This window comes from Corvus moneduloides, chromosome 1 (genome assembly GCF_009650955.1).
Source record: "Corvus moneduloides isolate bCorMon1 chromosome 1, bCorMon1.pri, whole genome shotgun sequence".
Lineage (NCBI taxonomy): Eukaryota > Metazoa > Chordata > Aves > Passeriformes > Corvidae > Corvus > Corvus moneduloides.
The window spans coordinates 7,935,788-7,952,428 of NC_045476.1; the positions used below are offsets into that span (position 1 = coordinate 7,935,788).

The 16,641-nt window shown below is 38.5% G+C and overlaps 1 protein-coding gene across 5 annotated transcripts in view; it reads left to right on the top strand.

The window, feature by feature from the left end:
* Positions 1 to 16,641, top strand: part of RBM33 (RNA binding motif protein 33) — a 101,446-nt gene that overhangs the window by 7,110 nt on the left and 77,695 nt on the right. For all 5 annotated transcript variants that reach the window (XM_032099088.1, XM_032099097.1, XM_032099114.1 and 2 more), the window contains exons 2-6: positions 3,886 to 3,964; positions 8,848 to 8,896; positions 10,731 to 10,807; positions 12,791 to 13,091; positions 14,187 to 14,297. In XM_032099088.1, coding sequence (XP_031954979.1) covers positions 3,886 to 3,964; positions 8,848 to 8,896; positions 10,731 to 10,807; positions 12,791 to 13,091; positions 14,187 to 14,297 — 617 coding nt within the window. The remainder of the gene's footprint in view (positions 1 to 3,885; positions 3,965 to 8,847; positions 8,897 to 10,730; positions 10,808 to 12,790; positions 13,092 to 14,186; positions 14,298 to 16,641) is intronic.

Genomic DNA, 16,641 nt, shown 5'->3' on the forward strand with positions numbered 1-16,641 from the left:
GTCTTACACACAGTAGTTCTGAGAATTATTTTAAAAAAAAATTAAACTTTGGCTATGCTCTCACTCTGCTGATGCTGAGTGGTTTTATTTCTGTACAAGTTAATGTTTTATAGGCATTTAACCACCTGTGGCACAAACACGGGCTTTGAGTTTCTCAAGGAGAAACAGCTATAAATGTTACATTGATTGTTGTTTGCTGGTATTTTGCAATGTTATTGCCTAGACAGGTTGAAGAAAAATGAAAGTCTGTGTGGTTTCAGAAATGGAGAGAAAGTGATGCCTCGTGAGGTCTGTTAGGTATCACATCACATTGCAGGTGCAAGGCCCGAGTCCATTTCAGAGCTGCTGTCTCAGAAATAAAGCTGGCATGGAAAGTTATTCGTAGATGTATGGCTGTCATGACCTCCTTTTCTAAAGGAAAGCTACAACCTGCTCTGACAATCCTTAATGTCAAAATGGCATAATTTGTAATGCTCATTGTCAGTGTCAGCTGTCACTGAGCAAATAAGCATAAAAAAGAAAAGCTGTCTCTCTCTGTCCTGAAGATCTTTATATCATGTGTTGATGTGGGGAGAGAAGAGATGAGAAAACAGGGAGGTGAAGGGGACATGTGGAGCAGTTCTTGCAAGCTGCGGTCACTACAGGCTAATTGTCCAGTCATTTTTTAGGCTTTTGTGTACATCCTGCTAGAAGGCAATTTGGAAGAGAGCTTTGGTGGATGTAATTCAGCTTTGAATTTTGGTAGAAGTTGCTCATAAATAAGGAATAGGATGTGAGAAATTTGGAGGGGTTGGAAGAGGTGGAGGGTAGAGGTTCGGGATGATAGCTGAGTGGTGGAGATTCAGGCCCACACTAGAAACTTGCCAGGAACTTGGACCTTCATTTGCTCTGATTTCTTCACCAGCAGCAATAATAGGCTGAAACATTTTTATGGCTGTGAAGCTTTGATATCTGGTTTGGAAAAGTGCTGTGAGTTGTACTGAAAAGTGTTTCTCTTCGCTGTGAAGACATTTTAACAGAGAAGAAGGGTTTGGTGTGTAACTTCGTGTTGTCTAAATTTAAACCTCGCTGATGTGAAGGCCCATCTGTGGGAGGATTGTGTGCTAAGTGCTCAAATCTTCAAGTGTCTTGGTTTATAATACAACTCTAGTGCTAAAGGGGTGCCTGGCATGAAAAAATGTATCTTGCAAGCAGGCATAGCTTAAAAAGAATTTACTGTCTTCCTAATGGTGGTCGTTGTCTTCAGCTGTGCTAGGCAGTATGTGGACATGTGTTATTTGGGTTGCTGCCAAACCAGTTGCTTTACCTTAAAAAATAATCTTTGGTGGTGGTTATATCAAGTCAGTGAATTACTGCAATCCAGCTGTAAAAACAGTGTCAGTGCATGATATTAGTGCCCTTAAAATGTCACTGCCCTAAGACAGTCACTGCACCGTGGTTTTGAATGACCATAAGGAGAGCAACATGGTTTTTTGTTTTTTGGTTTTTTTTTTTTCCTCCTCCCAGAGACCACAGAACTGGTTAATTTAGTGTTCAAGAGGAAGATGGGAAATTTTTGTGTATTTGTTTGGCTTTCCCCTGTGAGTGAAATAGGAATTGGAATAGGAGGTTGCAATATGTAGATGTTTGAGCAGAGAAATGTAAAACAACTGTTTACAGTGGTTTTAGCCCATGTGAATCAGTTTAAATATAAAAGATTAGTTAAAATATAAACATATCTCTTGATAGTAAAGGGGAGGACCTGATCAAGGAGAATTATTTCTACCTACTGTTTCAAAATAAGAGAGTTGCCACACTTGTCTCATGTTGCATCGTAATTCATACTGAGCAGTCTTACTTTCATAGCTATTTATGATTAAAATTTCGGGTTTGAAAGTTCTTAATATGATGATGTTGCAAGATCTGAATTTTCTCTTTTTAATGTTTTTACCTTCTTTTAAACTTCTATCAGTCACTAACACTGATATTTTGATAAGATGAAGTAAGAAGTGAATAGGTTTGTCACTGCATATGGGGAATATTCACTAAAGGATAGTGGGTTGAGTTTAAAGAGCTGAAGACAGATTTGGTTTTGGAGGTTTATTAAAGAAACCAACCAACCAGAAAAACCAGTTGAATAAAACAGTTGATCCTTGGCAGTGTACTTGGTTAGAGTTGAATGCAAGTAGACTCAGGAGGGCAAGTTGGTATATGGCATCTTCATGATCCAAATTCACAGTGTCAGACCGCAAGGTCTGGATTGCTTGACCTCCTGTATTTTGCAGACCATTAAACTGCAGCAGGTTTCCCCCTGTGTTGAGCGTAACTTTTATTTGCCCACTTGTTTGATTCTTACTAAAGCTGTTAAAATATGTGAAAAGAGAATAAATCCAGGTGTGCATTCTATGTTGGGCTGTAGTGAGAGTGGGAAAGTGGAGGCAGAGTATAACTGAGGGTATGTGCTTGCAGTTTCCAGGTGACAAGACATGATGTCTGAACAGAGCAAATGACCTTTGCATATTCTCTGCAGAGAAATGGAGGTTTTTATATTTTTAAGTAGCAAAATTGTCGTTTGCAAACTAAGCTATGCAAGAGGATGTGGTGGGCTAAACTGGGGTGTTTGTTGAGAGAAATATGGAGCACCAGTTGTTTCTTGGAAGGCAAGTGCATGCTTAGGTACAGAGTGTAGTCTGCTGCAGTGACTTCTTGGGGGTTTTACTGCCCCAGTTGAGATAACTGATGATGCCTTCCAGCTGACTTTTCTCTTCTGTGTCGTGTTGCTGGTACTGACCTGCCCTGTGCTGACCTGAGGTTTACTCCTATTTTCAAAGTGCCTTTGCAGGCTCAGTGTTAGTGGTTGAGCTTGTGGCCTCCAAGGGAAGCAAGATTTGGCAGATGTTGTTACCTTCACCTCCATTGTACTAAAGTTTCGTGCTTTTCTGGGGAGCTCTTGTCTGTGGAGTGACTTTCATTGTAAAAATCTGCCAGTGATTTAGCTCATGCTCTGTTTTCCTCAGGTGATCCTTGCAACAACAGTGAGAAGAGGCAAAGCTGTGTAGTACATTATGGAGTTTTTTTTACTGTTGAAGCGTGGGGATGTCAGTTGACAGTGGCTGAATATGAGCCAGCAGTGTGGCCAGGTGGCCAAAAAGGCCATCTTGGTTTGTGTGTGTGGCCAGCAGGGCAAGGGCCATGATCACCCCCTTGTACTCAACACTGATGAGGCTGCACCTCAAATCCTGTGTTCAGTTTTGAGCCTCTCACTGCAAGAAAGACACTGAAGTGCTGGAGTGTGTCCAGAGAAAGGCAGCAAAGCTGGTGCAGGGTCTGGAGCACAGGTCTGACAGGAAGCAGTTGAGGGGGCTGGGGGTGTTCAGCCTGGAGAAAAGGAGGCTCAGGGGGACCTTATCACTCTCTATAGCCACCTGAAAGGAGGCTGTATGCAGGTGGGAGTCTGTCCCTTCCCCCACGTGACAAGGGACAGAATGAGAGGAAATGGCCTTAAGTTGTGCCAAGGGAGGTTTAGATTGGATATTTGAAAAAATTGTAAAGCATTGAAACAGGCTCCCCAGGAAAATGGAGTCACCCTCCCTGGAAGGGTTCAAAAACCACTTGGCTATATATGGCATTTGCAGACATGGTTTAGTGGTGCACATTGTGGTGGAGCTGGGTTGATGGTTGAACTTGGTGATCTTACAGGTCTTTTCCAACCTTAATGATTCTATAATTCTATGTTGGTATTTGTCTGTTTTCTTCATGGTAATTAGAAAGTAAAAAAGGGTATTTTTGCATCTTCTGAACAACATGCACACCCCCACATGCACCCAGAAAATCCCATCTGTGTGGTTGCTTTGGCAACGTTTCATTTCAGTAAGAATTATTTAATGTAGTCACCTTTTTTTACAGATGATGACTTTGATCAGTTTGATAAGCCTGGTGCAGAAAGGTCTTGGAGAAGAAGAGCTGGAGATGATGACTGGGACAGGTAGGTAGAATATTTTCATGTTCGCTTTCTGATGAATTTCGATGCTGAATTGCATTGTTCTGTTTTCCCCTTCTGGCATTTTGTACTGTAACATTTAGAACAGTGCACATTTAGATACTAATGAAGATGTTGGTTGTTTTGCATGTGTCAGCCAATGCTAGATCGTGCCAAACATGTACTTGCCTTGAGGAATATAGAGCATTGTGAAGAGGTGCCATTTAAAATTGGATAAGTACTACGTATTTATGGTGTGTAATTTTGCAATTAATGTTCTGGTTTTCCTTTTAAATATTTAGTAGACCTTGGTGGTTTACAGAGTTAGAATTTGCTAGTACTTGAATTTGCCCAACTTAATTTTTAATTTTTTTTTTTTTTACTTGATGTTTAAGTTCTTATCCTCAAAGTTCTACTTCAGTTTTAAATCGGGGAAGAGGTGGAGAGCTTAGGCATGGGCTTCTTCAACAATATCACTGTTTTAAAGATTGAGAAGAGTGTGTGCTTTGGGTTATTTTGGGGAAGAATGTGTGTTCTTTTATGTGACAGGAATCAAGCTGCTAGCTAGACTGGTCTACTCTTTCTGGGAGAAAACTTTTCACTTGTTTCTGTTATTTTTCTATGATTCCTTTTTAGTAATAGACTTGTTCAGACTTTACCAGTGGTTTCACTCTAAAAGGGAGAAAAAAATACTCCAAATAGATTTCTGTCTTCTCTAATAATCACTCAAGTGACTGTAGTAAACAAATTTTACTAAGTAGTTTTCCACTGAGCTGAGCCCTTGGAGTAAATCAACTGCTCTACATTTATTGTCATTCCAGAGGCATTCAGTTCCTCCTCTGTGCTCTTCTGCTAGGTTAAGTGGGTAGTTTTCATTGCTGCAGGAGGTGAGCATATGACTGAGGAATTTGGACAGTAGCTCCAGTATATACAGGGTGTTCTGCTGTTTGCTGGTGAGCAGTGTCTGCTCTCTGTCAGGCCAGTACAGCTCTTAGAGGGTTGGATGCTGAACTGCATTGAGGAACTGCTCTGGTTTGAGAGGGTAATTAAAAGAACTTGCTCGGGGTGGGTCACTCCTGTGCTGCCTTCCATCCCCAGGATGGGTTATTCAGAAACCTTAAAATCAGTCTTAGAGGCAGAATGTTTTGTATTAGAATATTTTCTGAACTTCTGGCCTTTGCTGACTTTGTGGTGTGAATGGGTGGGCTCTTAGCTGCTGACTGGTCACATTTGGTTTTAGCTGCCCTACTCATCACTTGAGAAAATTTGGAAGAGTCAAGCAGCTGTTGCATCGGAAATTGGAAGCTTTTACCCAGTAGTAAACTCCCTGTGCAAAGCTGGTTTTAATAGGGCTTGAGAGCAGTTCTAGAGTATTTTCACCAAGCTGAGACTTTGAAGTATACAAGGACTTAGTTTTAGAGAAAAAAAATTAATTTGTGTTTATTGTTAGCTGCATTTATTTAAGAGAGATGATAAAAAATTCAATAGTGAAAATGTGAGGGAAGTGGTTTTAGGTGCAAAGCGGAAGATTCCAGACTTTCATCTTGCTGTCATTTCAGAAATTTTATTTTACAAGTGTATCTAATAAAATATTATTTGCATGTGTTGGAATATTTTTTTAATTAAAAAAGTCTTTGGAAGTGTTGAGTTTTATGAGTGTCTTGGCAATTACAAATGCTGTACATGGATACGTTGCCTATTGTAATTGCTTGGGGGTTTTACCGACTGGCCTAATTCAGTAAAGGACATGGTTTCTTGAGGATGGAAGAAGGGCTGGATGAGCACAGTAGTCTGTGTTTTAATCCTTCATGCTTTGTTTTCAACTGAAGCAACATTTGAGGGGGGGAGATGAAGGAGTTCTGTTAGTCACAGATCTTCATCAACCATCAGCTCTTGCTGTGTTGTTACACAGTAAGGCTTGACTGAGTCCCATCCCCCAGTCACTTAAATAATTTTAAATTTTCCAATCTCTGTCCTTTCTCAAGCCCTGGGGGGTGTTAACTGAGATTTGGAAGGCCCCAGTTATTTGGGAGTACAAAATGTAATATTGTTCTTGGAGAGTTTTTCCCATTTTTTACAGTTTCTTTTCCTGAAACATTTGTGTCCTTGCTACTGCTCATGTTTAATGAGGCATGCTCATGAAACTGGAGGCCTAAGTCTGATGTCTTTATCATGTTAATTTATACATTTATCTACATTAAGTAGCCCAAAGCTTGGGTTTGGGATAAACCTGCATTTCTGGTGCTCTTCTTCAAGATGACAGGGCTGATTTAGTAGTTGACTTCTACTGAAATTCACTTGGTTCAGACCCTTCTTTGAGATTACTAATTTCTCTATGCTGGCAGAAAACTTTCCACTTTTTACTGTCTGCTTTTTTTGTTATTTTTTTCCTTATTTGGGAAAGCTAAATTTATTCAGTGAGGAAAATGTTGGGTGTTGCGGGTTGAGGAGGGGGAAGAAAATCAGTCTCTTTCTTTTGAGAGCAGCAAACCCAAAATTATCTTAACCCAAAATTTCTTGTGGGTTTGGAAAGACCTTTGTCTTGATGATAGTGAGGGTGAGTTGCCTTTATCATAGACGTGTACTTTTATTCACGTTTATTTTATGTGGATTTGTGTGATAGCAGATTACAACCATTCATTTTTGTCTGTTCTTCTCAGCTAGCCTAGTATCTGGGGTTTTTTGTTTGCTTTGTTTTCTTTGTGGGTCTTTTGTTTGCTTTCTTTTTAATGCTCAGATTTAGTCCTTGTGGTCCCCCTTTTTTCTAATAGGTAACTTTTTCTAACAGATAACTTGTGTACTTGAAAGGAGCTTGAGATAGTTCCACTATATGGTGCAGTCTTTTCACTGTTACTTTGCTTATTCAAAAAGTCAAAAATGGTCATTTTTCTTCTAATTTATCGATGAAAATACTGAATGACATTGAATATTTTAATATGTTTTGATGGGTATCCTTTCCTGATACAAACTTCATTTATATCCTAGTGTTAATTTTTTTGACTGTCAAGCAATAGGCCAGAGTTTCTAAAAATCTATAATATGTTTGCAGTTACTTCTAGTGATCAAATGTTAATCTTTTTCTGAGTAACCACATCAAGGATGCTTTTTTAGTAATATGCTAAATAGCCCTAGCTATGTTTAGATAATTAATTTATATCTTTCTTTTCCACTCCTTTCCTTAATCTGAATTTCTTGCTACCTGAACTTGGTTTTTGTCTTTAAATGCTGCTATAACATATGCTCTTGCCATCTTTTGGAATTTCTCTAGTGCAGTTTTATTAAAAGCCGTCAGTGGCAAACCATGTGCTGGGAAATATTTTCAAACCTTTTGATGCATTTGTCAGATTACTGGCAGTTGAAGAGATTAGTGATTTTTTTTTTTTTTTTTTTTTTAGAGACAAAATTGAAGTAGGAAATTTTTCTGCAACCATTTCTGTTACATAGAGTTTCCTGTCTCAGAATGAAGAGGCTTAAGTTCTAGTCAGTTTGCTCTTTGGAATGTATGATATGTCTTACCTCCTGATTTTTGTTTAATATTACATTGAGCACAAAACAATTGCTATTAGTTAATGTTCAGCCATTCCTGGAACTATTTGTGATCAATAACCGTGGATAAATTCTGTGTACTGATGATAATGTCCTATTTAGGGCTTCTTCAGTGTATCATTTGTTCTTTCCTAGCCCATAAGATTTTTACACCACCCCTATGCCTCCTTCCCTCCCATCTGTACAGTAATCAGCACTGAAAGAGATGTATCCATCTGCAAAACCAACTGATTTATGTTTTGGCTCCCCATTTTCAAGTATTTGCCATGTAGTCCTAAGGAACTCATAGAAATTACTTTTTATATAGGCCATTCTCACTTGGGATGATTTGATTTTTATGTACTACCCTAAGGCATGGTGGTTTTTGTTTGTCTTTGATTTTTTTTAAGGTGTGCAGGTAGAAATAGTCTCCTCTTAAGGTACAACTCATATTTCAAATCACTGGCATCTCATTTTAGTATTGATATGCATATTGTAATACATGCTTTTGTCAGTAACAAGGGTTTATTATAGAAGGGGAATCTGTTTATCCCTGTTGCTAGATAACTCTTTCACTGAAGAAAGAGTGAAATTAAGCAGCTGTTCTAAAGTTTAACACACCTGGACTGTAGCTCCTTGAATTGAATCTTATTTATGGGGCAGGTGTCCTGTGATGGCAGAAGTTTTGTAAGACAGGTATTTCTGTGCTTCCTGAATTCTTGGGCACAATTACAGAACTGGGGAAACATGCATTTGATTTTGTCGCCCTACAAATATCTGTTTGACCTTACCCTCAACTTGAGGAGGAGGGAATAAAGTGTTTATGAAAGATCAAGGCCTAAGCCTGGCCTTTAGGAAAGATCCAGGCTCCCAAGCCAGCTGGCTTCCCAGCTCTTTGTTGAGCTACGGCTTGGCTCGGGCCACAGGGGGACCTGTAGACTGAGTTTTGCCCACAGGGCATTCTTGTCTCACTTGTTTCCTCCCTGGGGAGCTGGAAGTCAGCAATTTGGACAGAATGAATTTGGACAGTGTGTCCAAATGGCCTTGGTGTGAAGGATCTAGAATGGCTGTGTTTTGGCTGGCTGTGCCTGTGCTTTGGCTAGGTTTCTCTGCTGTGTTTAGTTGAGGGGATATGGAAAGGAGAGCATATGGAAATGAAATGACTGTGCAATAGCAGACTTATTTAATATGTATGGCCTGTTGTTTCAGTAAAAATTTTTATTCCCTGAATGCTTTGCTAAAAGAGGCTTTGTGCTGTCTTGGCAGCAATTCTTCTCGAGGCAGTTTTTTAAGGCGCATGCCCTGTAAGGTGTTTGGTTTTGTTTTGTAAGGTTCAACTTGTTAAATTTGTTACTGTTTTCCAGTGAGCTTGATGATGACTTGCTTGGAGAGGATTTACTAACTGGAAAAAAGGTAAGAGATGTGTAGTAAAGTGAATTGTTGCAGACATTAAAATGTGAATGTTATTCAACTTAACCAGTTCAGGTTTGGTCTCGTGTGTTTTACAGTCACCTCCCCAAAGCCTGACAGCCACAGGTACCTGAGATCTTCCTTACTGCCAGAGCATTCTGCACTCAGGGCTCTGTTTCCTTCTGTGAAATACCTTTAAGTGTTGCTTTTAAAAATAAAACTTACAGGAAAATTTTTTTTCAACCCAGCTACGTCTGCTGAATGCTAATTAGCATGATGAAGAATTTAATCCAAATGCCAGTTTCCTGCCTATTAAAAATCACTTGTCAGAATACCAGCAGTATTTACCAGAGAATAAATAAAAAAGCAGTCAGTGTTGTCTGTGAAAGTTCGCACATGGTGTGTGTGATCTGCTACGTTGCTGTCTGATGAGTAGGCAGAGGATTTCCCCTTTTAAAGTGAGGGGAAAAATATGGGAGCAGCTAAAACTGGGGAACATAAACAAGTTCTCCTCATGTCTGCTCTTCCTTCTGGTACCTATTTCCAGAATTGAACTCTGTGAAAAGAACTAAATGTATCTTTGGATTTGCCAGATATCTGTAGGAGAAGACAGGACTTCTGTTTAAAAAATCAAATCGACTGGTCACCTCTTTTGGTATTTTATCTGCGAAATGAACTCATTTTTAAAGTAATTTTAAAGGTTTTCATTGGAGACTAATAGGTAGTTAAAAAACCCAGCTTTATTAAGAGTTTATTTGTTGTAGTTTTTTATAACCATCCTCCAAATGTTGAAAGTTAGCTTCTTGAAATTATTCTATAAGCATTTCTATTAAAGACAGGAAGTTCCTTATTCTTATGTGCTGGTTTAAAGAGAACAAAACTCCAGGAGGATAATGGTTGTAGATGTTTGTTACACAGTTACCAGAACCATAAGCAATTAATTAGCATTGTATGCATCTTTGTACTATGAATGGAGTTGATAAAGCCACTTACTTACCTTAAAAATTATATATGTGAATACTGACCAGTACTCGATTCTCCAGTGTATTATGGTTTTTTGTGCTTTTTATATTCTTCTTTTTAGTTTGTCATGTCACAGGGCAGCATCTGTGGGTATGGACTCATATGGTGGGGTAATAATAGATTTCTCAGAAAGTTTTTCCCTGAGCTATTTAGGCTAAACTTCCATCTATTTAATCTCATCCCAGTACTTTTAGGTAAATCTGCCTTTGTGTGCCCTTTCTGGCCCTATTACTTTAAGGGTTGGAAATGTTGCTTAGCAAAAATGCAGTTACCTCTTCCAAGGGGGTAATTACTAAAAAAAACCCAAACCAAACCACATGAACGTTGTTTAATTTGACAGATTAGGAGGAGACACAGTATTTTCTTCTGGTTTTTTCTTCGCTTATAAACGAATAATGATTTTTCAGTTTTCTTTATTGTATCCTTTCCTCCAGTCTCCTATCTCAGCTCTCTAGAAGTTGCAGTTCATGCATTTTCTTGACTTGCCTAATGCATCAAGGTCACAAGGCTGTGTACAAACGCTAACCTTTCTTCCTTCCTGGTCTGTCTTAAATTGTCATCTTTGGCTGTATTTGAGAAGGATCAGTGAAAAAAAATGTTGATAGGCAAGTCTGAGTTCTGTAAATATCTATAGGATTGTCAAAGATGTATTTTAAGATTTATGATCTTGTGGTGTGTGTTTTTTCTTATTGAATTAGGTAATTTCTTTGATGATATGGTCTTAGTTTGGAATGTATTCTTCGTAAAAAATATTTACCGTTCAGTACTTAGTTTGTATCTTTTGTGTTCATGATTGACTTTTTCTGAAACCTAGAATCAGTCAGACTTGTCAGATGAAGAGCTGAATGATGATCTTCTGCAAAGTGACAATGAAGAAGAACAAGAATTTCGGTATTTCTCTCTTGAATCTTGTTTTGGATAACTCAAAGCTATGAATGACTACTATTACTGATACCTAATAACTACTAAACTAAAGTTACTGATATGTACTTAGAATGGTTTTGCTTTTTAGCTAGCCAGTTATTTAGTGATATATATATATAATGTATTCAGTAGCATTGTTAACATTTCAGTAAAATTATTTTTTATTTTGATCTAATAAATTTATTCAAATCTATAAAAAGCCTACGAGAAGAAATTGTCATCTACGGTGCATATAGAATTAATTATAAGCACTTACAGAGCTTGCTTTACTGCCTCAGTATTGCTTACTGTGGTAAGCTTCCTTCTCCTATATAGTCCTTTTCTGCCATCTTTCTTTTAGAAATTTCTCTTACCTCCTAAGATGCCAAGGAGGAAAATTTGTGACTTAAGTATTTGTGTACAATTACATAGCATAAAATTTTGAACAGACTTAATGGGCTGGAGCAGGTACTGCCATGGGAGTTTACTGAGGATCCTGCCCTATGAATACCCTGTGGTGATACAGCTCCACAGCTGAATTATGGGCGTCACAAGTCAAAATGAGTGTCTTCTTGTTTTTACTTGTCAAGCTGGACTGAAGTAGGAGGGAGGATGCTTGTGATGCCAGAGTGATGCAGTGCCATTGCTGCTTCTTCTGGCCTGTGTGTTTTTCTAGCTTTTCCTTTACTTGTCAGGGCATGTCATCTGAAAGGCTTTGAATGTGTATGTGTAACATACATAGGTGTATCTCCATCCCTGACATCCCCTGTCTTTAGCTGTAGTGTGGATAAGGAGTCCTGCCCCTATGTTGGATTGATGAGGGTGTGATAAAACACTCCACCATCAATCTCTTCACTGACTGCTGTTTTCCTCCCTGCAGGAGTGAGGGTTGGACTGTTGCCTTCAAAGGGAGAATCCCAGTTATAGTTCTTTGTGGTTTTTTGCTGTATATCCTCCTTGAGGCCCCTGGGTAACAAAACACAGTGATGATGAAGTATCTCAAATGTGATAATATAGCCCAGTGGAAGCAGGTTTCTGTAGCCAAGATTTGCATTTTTAGCAGTTTTATTGCCAGAGAGAGCCTTTCCCTTCCCCTTATGTTTCCATTCAACCTCATGCTTCTGTAGTTGGGAGGATAATGATAATCCTGCATAATGTCTTCACTTTCCTGTTAAATCTTCTCTGTCTTAGAGATGCAAATAGCTCAAAGCTGCCTGGATCTTGTTCCCCCAAACTTAGGAAAATAGTGAATAATAGGAATGTTATTTAACAAAAAATAAATGCTTTGTGTTCCTTATACCTGGAGCCCTCAAATCAAGAACTAGTCTGCTGTTGGTTAGTTGCTTTTTTTTGTGTTAATGGCACTAGCTTTTGTCAACAGTAAACTCTGAGCTTTGCTTTGCCTGCCTGCAGATTATAAACTTGCCAGTTTTTCTATTGATTGGTTTTTCTCAGTGTCTATGCTAGTGCTAGTTAAGAATGTCTTAATCATTTAAATTACAGTTCTTGACTATTTTATATGATTTTAAGTAGAACATTAAATCTATCATAAAAATGTAAGTTGGAATTCAAGATAATCAAGAATGAAGAACGTTAATACATTTAGTGAAAAGTACTAGTGTATTCTGGAAGATTGGAAAAACAGATGCAGTTATAGTAATTTTGTGTGGTTTTTTGTTAGTCTTGGAATTAAAATTGAATCTGGTCTGCTTTGGTTACCAAGCAGGACTTTTGCCAGTTTGACCTGCTAAACCATCTGGTTGGTTTGATTCCCCTGGTCAAATAGCCTGCAGCTGGTGATAAGCTGCATTTTAGAATGCATTATGAGAACATGGCATGGAGTCAAATAGTTTATGGGGTATAATTCTATCCACCAACTTGGATTTTATGTTTGTTGGCTTTGTTTTGCTGAATCTTTGTGAGTAGTTGACAGTTAGACTTCAGCCTCTGAATTCTCCCCCTATCCCACAGCTCTCCAGGCGTCACAGTGAGCCTCAATGCCACATCTGGCATCCTGACATCATACGAACTCTCAGAGTCCATCAACGATCCCTCACTGGAACATGAGTCTGAGTATGACCAAGGGGAAGATGAAATTGGTTATGACAAATCTGAAGCACCTGAAGAATATGCCTCAGAGTATGCAGAGGAAGGACATTATGAAGGCAATGATCCTGAACTGACAGAAGACCAAATAGAATATGGGGAAGAGCCTGGAGAAGAAGATGAAGTGCTAGACCTTGAAATCAATGAACCCCTAGATGAATTTCCAGTGAGTTTCTTTCTATTGTATCTTCAAAGATAACATTGCTTCACGTGCATAGGGTTTTAGACTGATTTAAAATCTGTTTACCTCCCTAGGGAGGAGGGAAAATTAGACCTATTATCACTGTGTGCCAGTTTCTTTATCTAGGCTGTGACAAAGTTTGTGTTGACAGCTTGTTTGGCGGTAGGTAATGCTCCTTTGTCATGCTGGAAAGCAGTTGAGAATCATGACCTTGAGGATTGTATCCTTAAGGAAGAAAACAGCTTTGTGTGGTGGAGATACACTGCCAATTGTTAGAAGTACTTAATGCAAAAGCTTTTATCCAGGCTTTAGACAAGATCTGATAAAGTCCTTCGAAGGTGAAAAGATTATTGACCTGCTAAAGACATCTTTAAGGTGCTAATATCCCAAAGTGATTGATGTCCTGCTTGTTCATCCTTTTTGTAACTGAGAGCTGTCTAAACCTGAATAAAGAGATTGGAGGTTAGTTCAGAAAATGTCACCTGCATAATTCAATATAATTTAAGCAGCATGTTAGAGAACATGCACTGGCTTTAAGTGCTAATGAAATTATTTAATCTTAATGAAAACTGTATGTGTCAGTGAGGTGTTTTAAAATACAAGCAAATATAAGAAAGATTTTGCTTTTGTTTTATGTTCATAATTTTTCAGAGTTGAACCACTCATATGTAAGCGCTTGCAGAATGCTTAAAGAATGTTTATATTTCGATGGGGTAAAACCTGATGTTAATGTATATGTGCTATAGATGGTTTTTTCCTGTAAGAAAGTCCTGCAGTGTTTGCTTTATGAATTTGTAATCAGTGGATGTAGATGTATAGAAGTAGTTGGGGCAAACAGAATTAAATGGAATCTTTATGATGACATTGCTGGGATATGAATGGAAACTGTTTTGGTAATGTTGAAATTATTGCCTAGTTAAAAGCCCTGTTAATTATGCTGTATATGTGCCGCATAACTTACTGTTGATAGTTCTGAGAGATGCAATACTTCTCTTCCACTCTGGAAGCTGTAGCAATGCAGTCAGACCTCACCTATTTTGCTGGCCTCTGTCTTTTTACCTTCCTGTGTTACTGCTTTAGGATGAAGATTACATGCAATCATATAATGAGCAAGCAATGGAAGAACAAGGAGAGTATGCAGCTGATGAGGAGCTGGAAGAATCCCAAACAATGGCTAATGAATCAGAAGAGGTATGCTGTGACTAATGGAAACTTAAAGTAACTAGCTCTGTTACAGTTTGATTTTTGTAGAGTTGTACATACTGCTGGGTAAGAATTGGTGCAACTTCGCCAGTGTTGAGTTACTGGTGGTAGTACTCTTTCTATAAGATGAATTGTGATAGCATCTGTATTGTCAGATACATCAGATCCCCTCTCTCCCTTGGGATTAAAGTCATAAGGAAAAGCCCAAAATGAGCATACTTAGTCTTGGCTTCAACATTAGAAACTTCAGGGACCTGTTTAGGTAGGAGATGACAGTAATACTGCACAGTCTGTTAAATCTCCAAGAGCTGTGGTGCTTCCCTTTCCAGATGTATCATTGGGGCTGTTGGGATGTAAATACAGTTCTTGGGTATCTCCCTTTGAGGAGGAGTGTAAGCATGGAAGGTTTGGTATTTTAGACAGGCGAAGGTCAGATTGTTGTTTCGAAAGTTGTGGTAAGACTGAAATTCCTGTGAGGTTTATCTTCTTTGATTAGAAAAATGGATGAGTTCTTTCAGTTGCAATAAGAAAGCTTATGCCAAAGTCTGCCAAGTACACATTAACTGATTATAGCCGGGTAGTGATGCCTAAAGGTTTTTTAGCTTTTTATATATTTTTCATGTATTTATAGCCTTGTAGATTTTTAATGTATATTTTTGTAGCTTCTAGTATTTTTCCTGCCCTCCCTCACAGTTTAACAGACCCTTACTATACATTCTTGAAATTCTGTTTAGTCTTATTCTTAAGAAGAGAATTCCTGACAAGGACATCTTATTTTCTACCAAAATTTAAGAGACATAACAAGAAAATAGGGCAAAGAAGGCCCTGGACCACTTCCAGGGGGCTTACCCAGGGGTGGGTTACTGGGATAACTGATTTCTTATTGGATGTACTGGCTAGATATACTAATTAACCTTACAAAAATGAAGACATCTTGTATCATGTGTGTGCAACGCCATATTTTGTGCACTTGAAAGCTTTAATGAAAAGAATTGCTTTTTTAACTTACCACTTTAACTCTGTTGCAAGGTTTCTCCTTTTGTTATTAGGCAAGAGTATCATAACTATTTTTAATTTGCAGCGAGTTTTTGATGTAAGATTTTTCTTTTCCCCACCAGGAATCTCCTTTAATATTACTTTTATTCCAATTCTTAATTAAATAGGATTGAATGGATTACCTGCTGAGAAGTGTAGTCGAGGTGTATTTCCTCTTTGGAGCTTTAACTCATCAGGAAATCAATTCCTCAAAGACGCAGCAGCATTACTCTAGGAAGTTCTGACAACTGGGTGTGCTGTGATGCTCCAGTTGTATCAAACCTGTCTTGGTAAAACAACATTTTTGGTAGGTGGAGATCTGCATTGAAAGGGGCCACCTGCATCGTTCAGCCTTCACTGTTGCAAGAGCAGCATCTTGCACCAAATATACCTTAATGTGGTTAATTTCCTGCTTCCCAAGTGTTAAATCTACCCTCCAAAAGAACGTGAAATCCTTGAACACTCTTTATTCATTCACTGGATTGATGATACACACTTCTGCTATGGTGTTTTGGAGGTGGACTGATGCATTTGTGCTGTCTGCAGCCGCAGTCTGAGATGATGGACACAAGGCACATCATGTAAAATTAAATACATAGCTGGGATTCACTGCCAAACACTGCTGTAGAAAAGCACAGCTTCATTTTGAGAGTACGAACTCCGGAGTGAGAATTCTGTAATAATCACCTTGTCCAAATTTGTCGAACTCAGAATTAAATTCCTTTCATTCAAAAGGTACCATCAAAGCAAGTTCTTAACTGATTTTGTTAATGGAGCTTTTATAGAATTTGCTCATCATTTAGGGTGAATATTTTGGCCATATCTTCGGTTACTCATGTTTTGGCTTTATTCTGATGGCTTGCAGATTGCCATAAAATTCACCTTTCCAAAATAGTACCATCTTTTTATTCCTGTATTATTTTGTATGGGTCTTATTTCCATTTGGCAGTAGGCTCACAGTTGCACTCTCCAAAGGAGAATACCACCATGAGAGAGAACCTTTGTAGAGTATTCACTTCTGTTCATTGCATGGTTAGATGCCTGCCTCCAGCTCTGAAGAGTTTTGTTCTTTATTCGAGTGTTATATAACAGCACTTTTCCTTAAATCTCATAACATCCACTGCTTGTAAACAAGGGTAAGGACTGCTGTTCTCCTGCAACACAAGACTGGAACTGCAATGGATGCAGTACAAAGAAAGAGCAGTATTATCTCTTGATTGAAATTTGGCATCTGAACAACAGAGAAGGGTGTCGAATGGTTTATTTTAAGCAGTTTCCACATTAAAACCAACTGAAG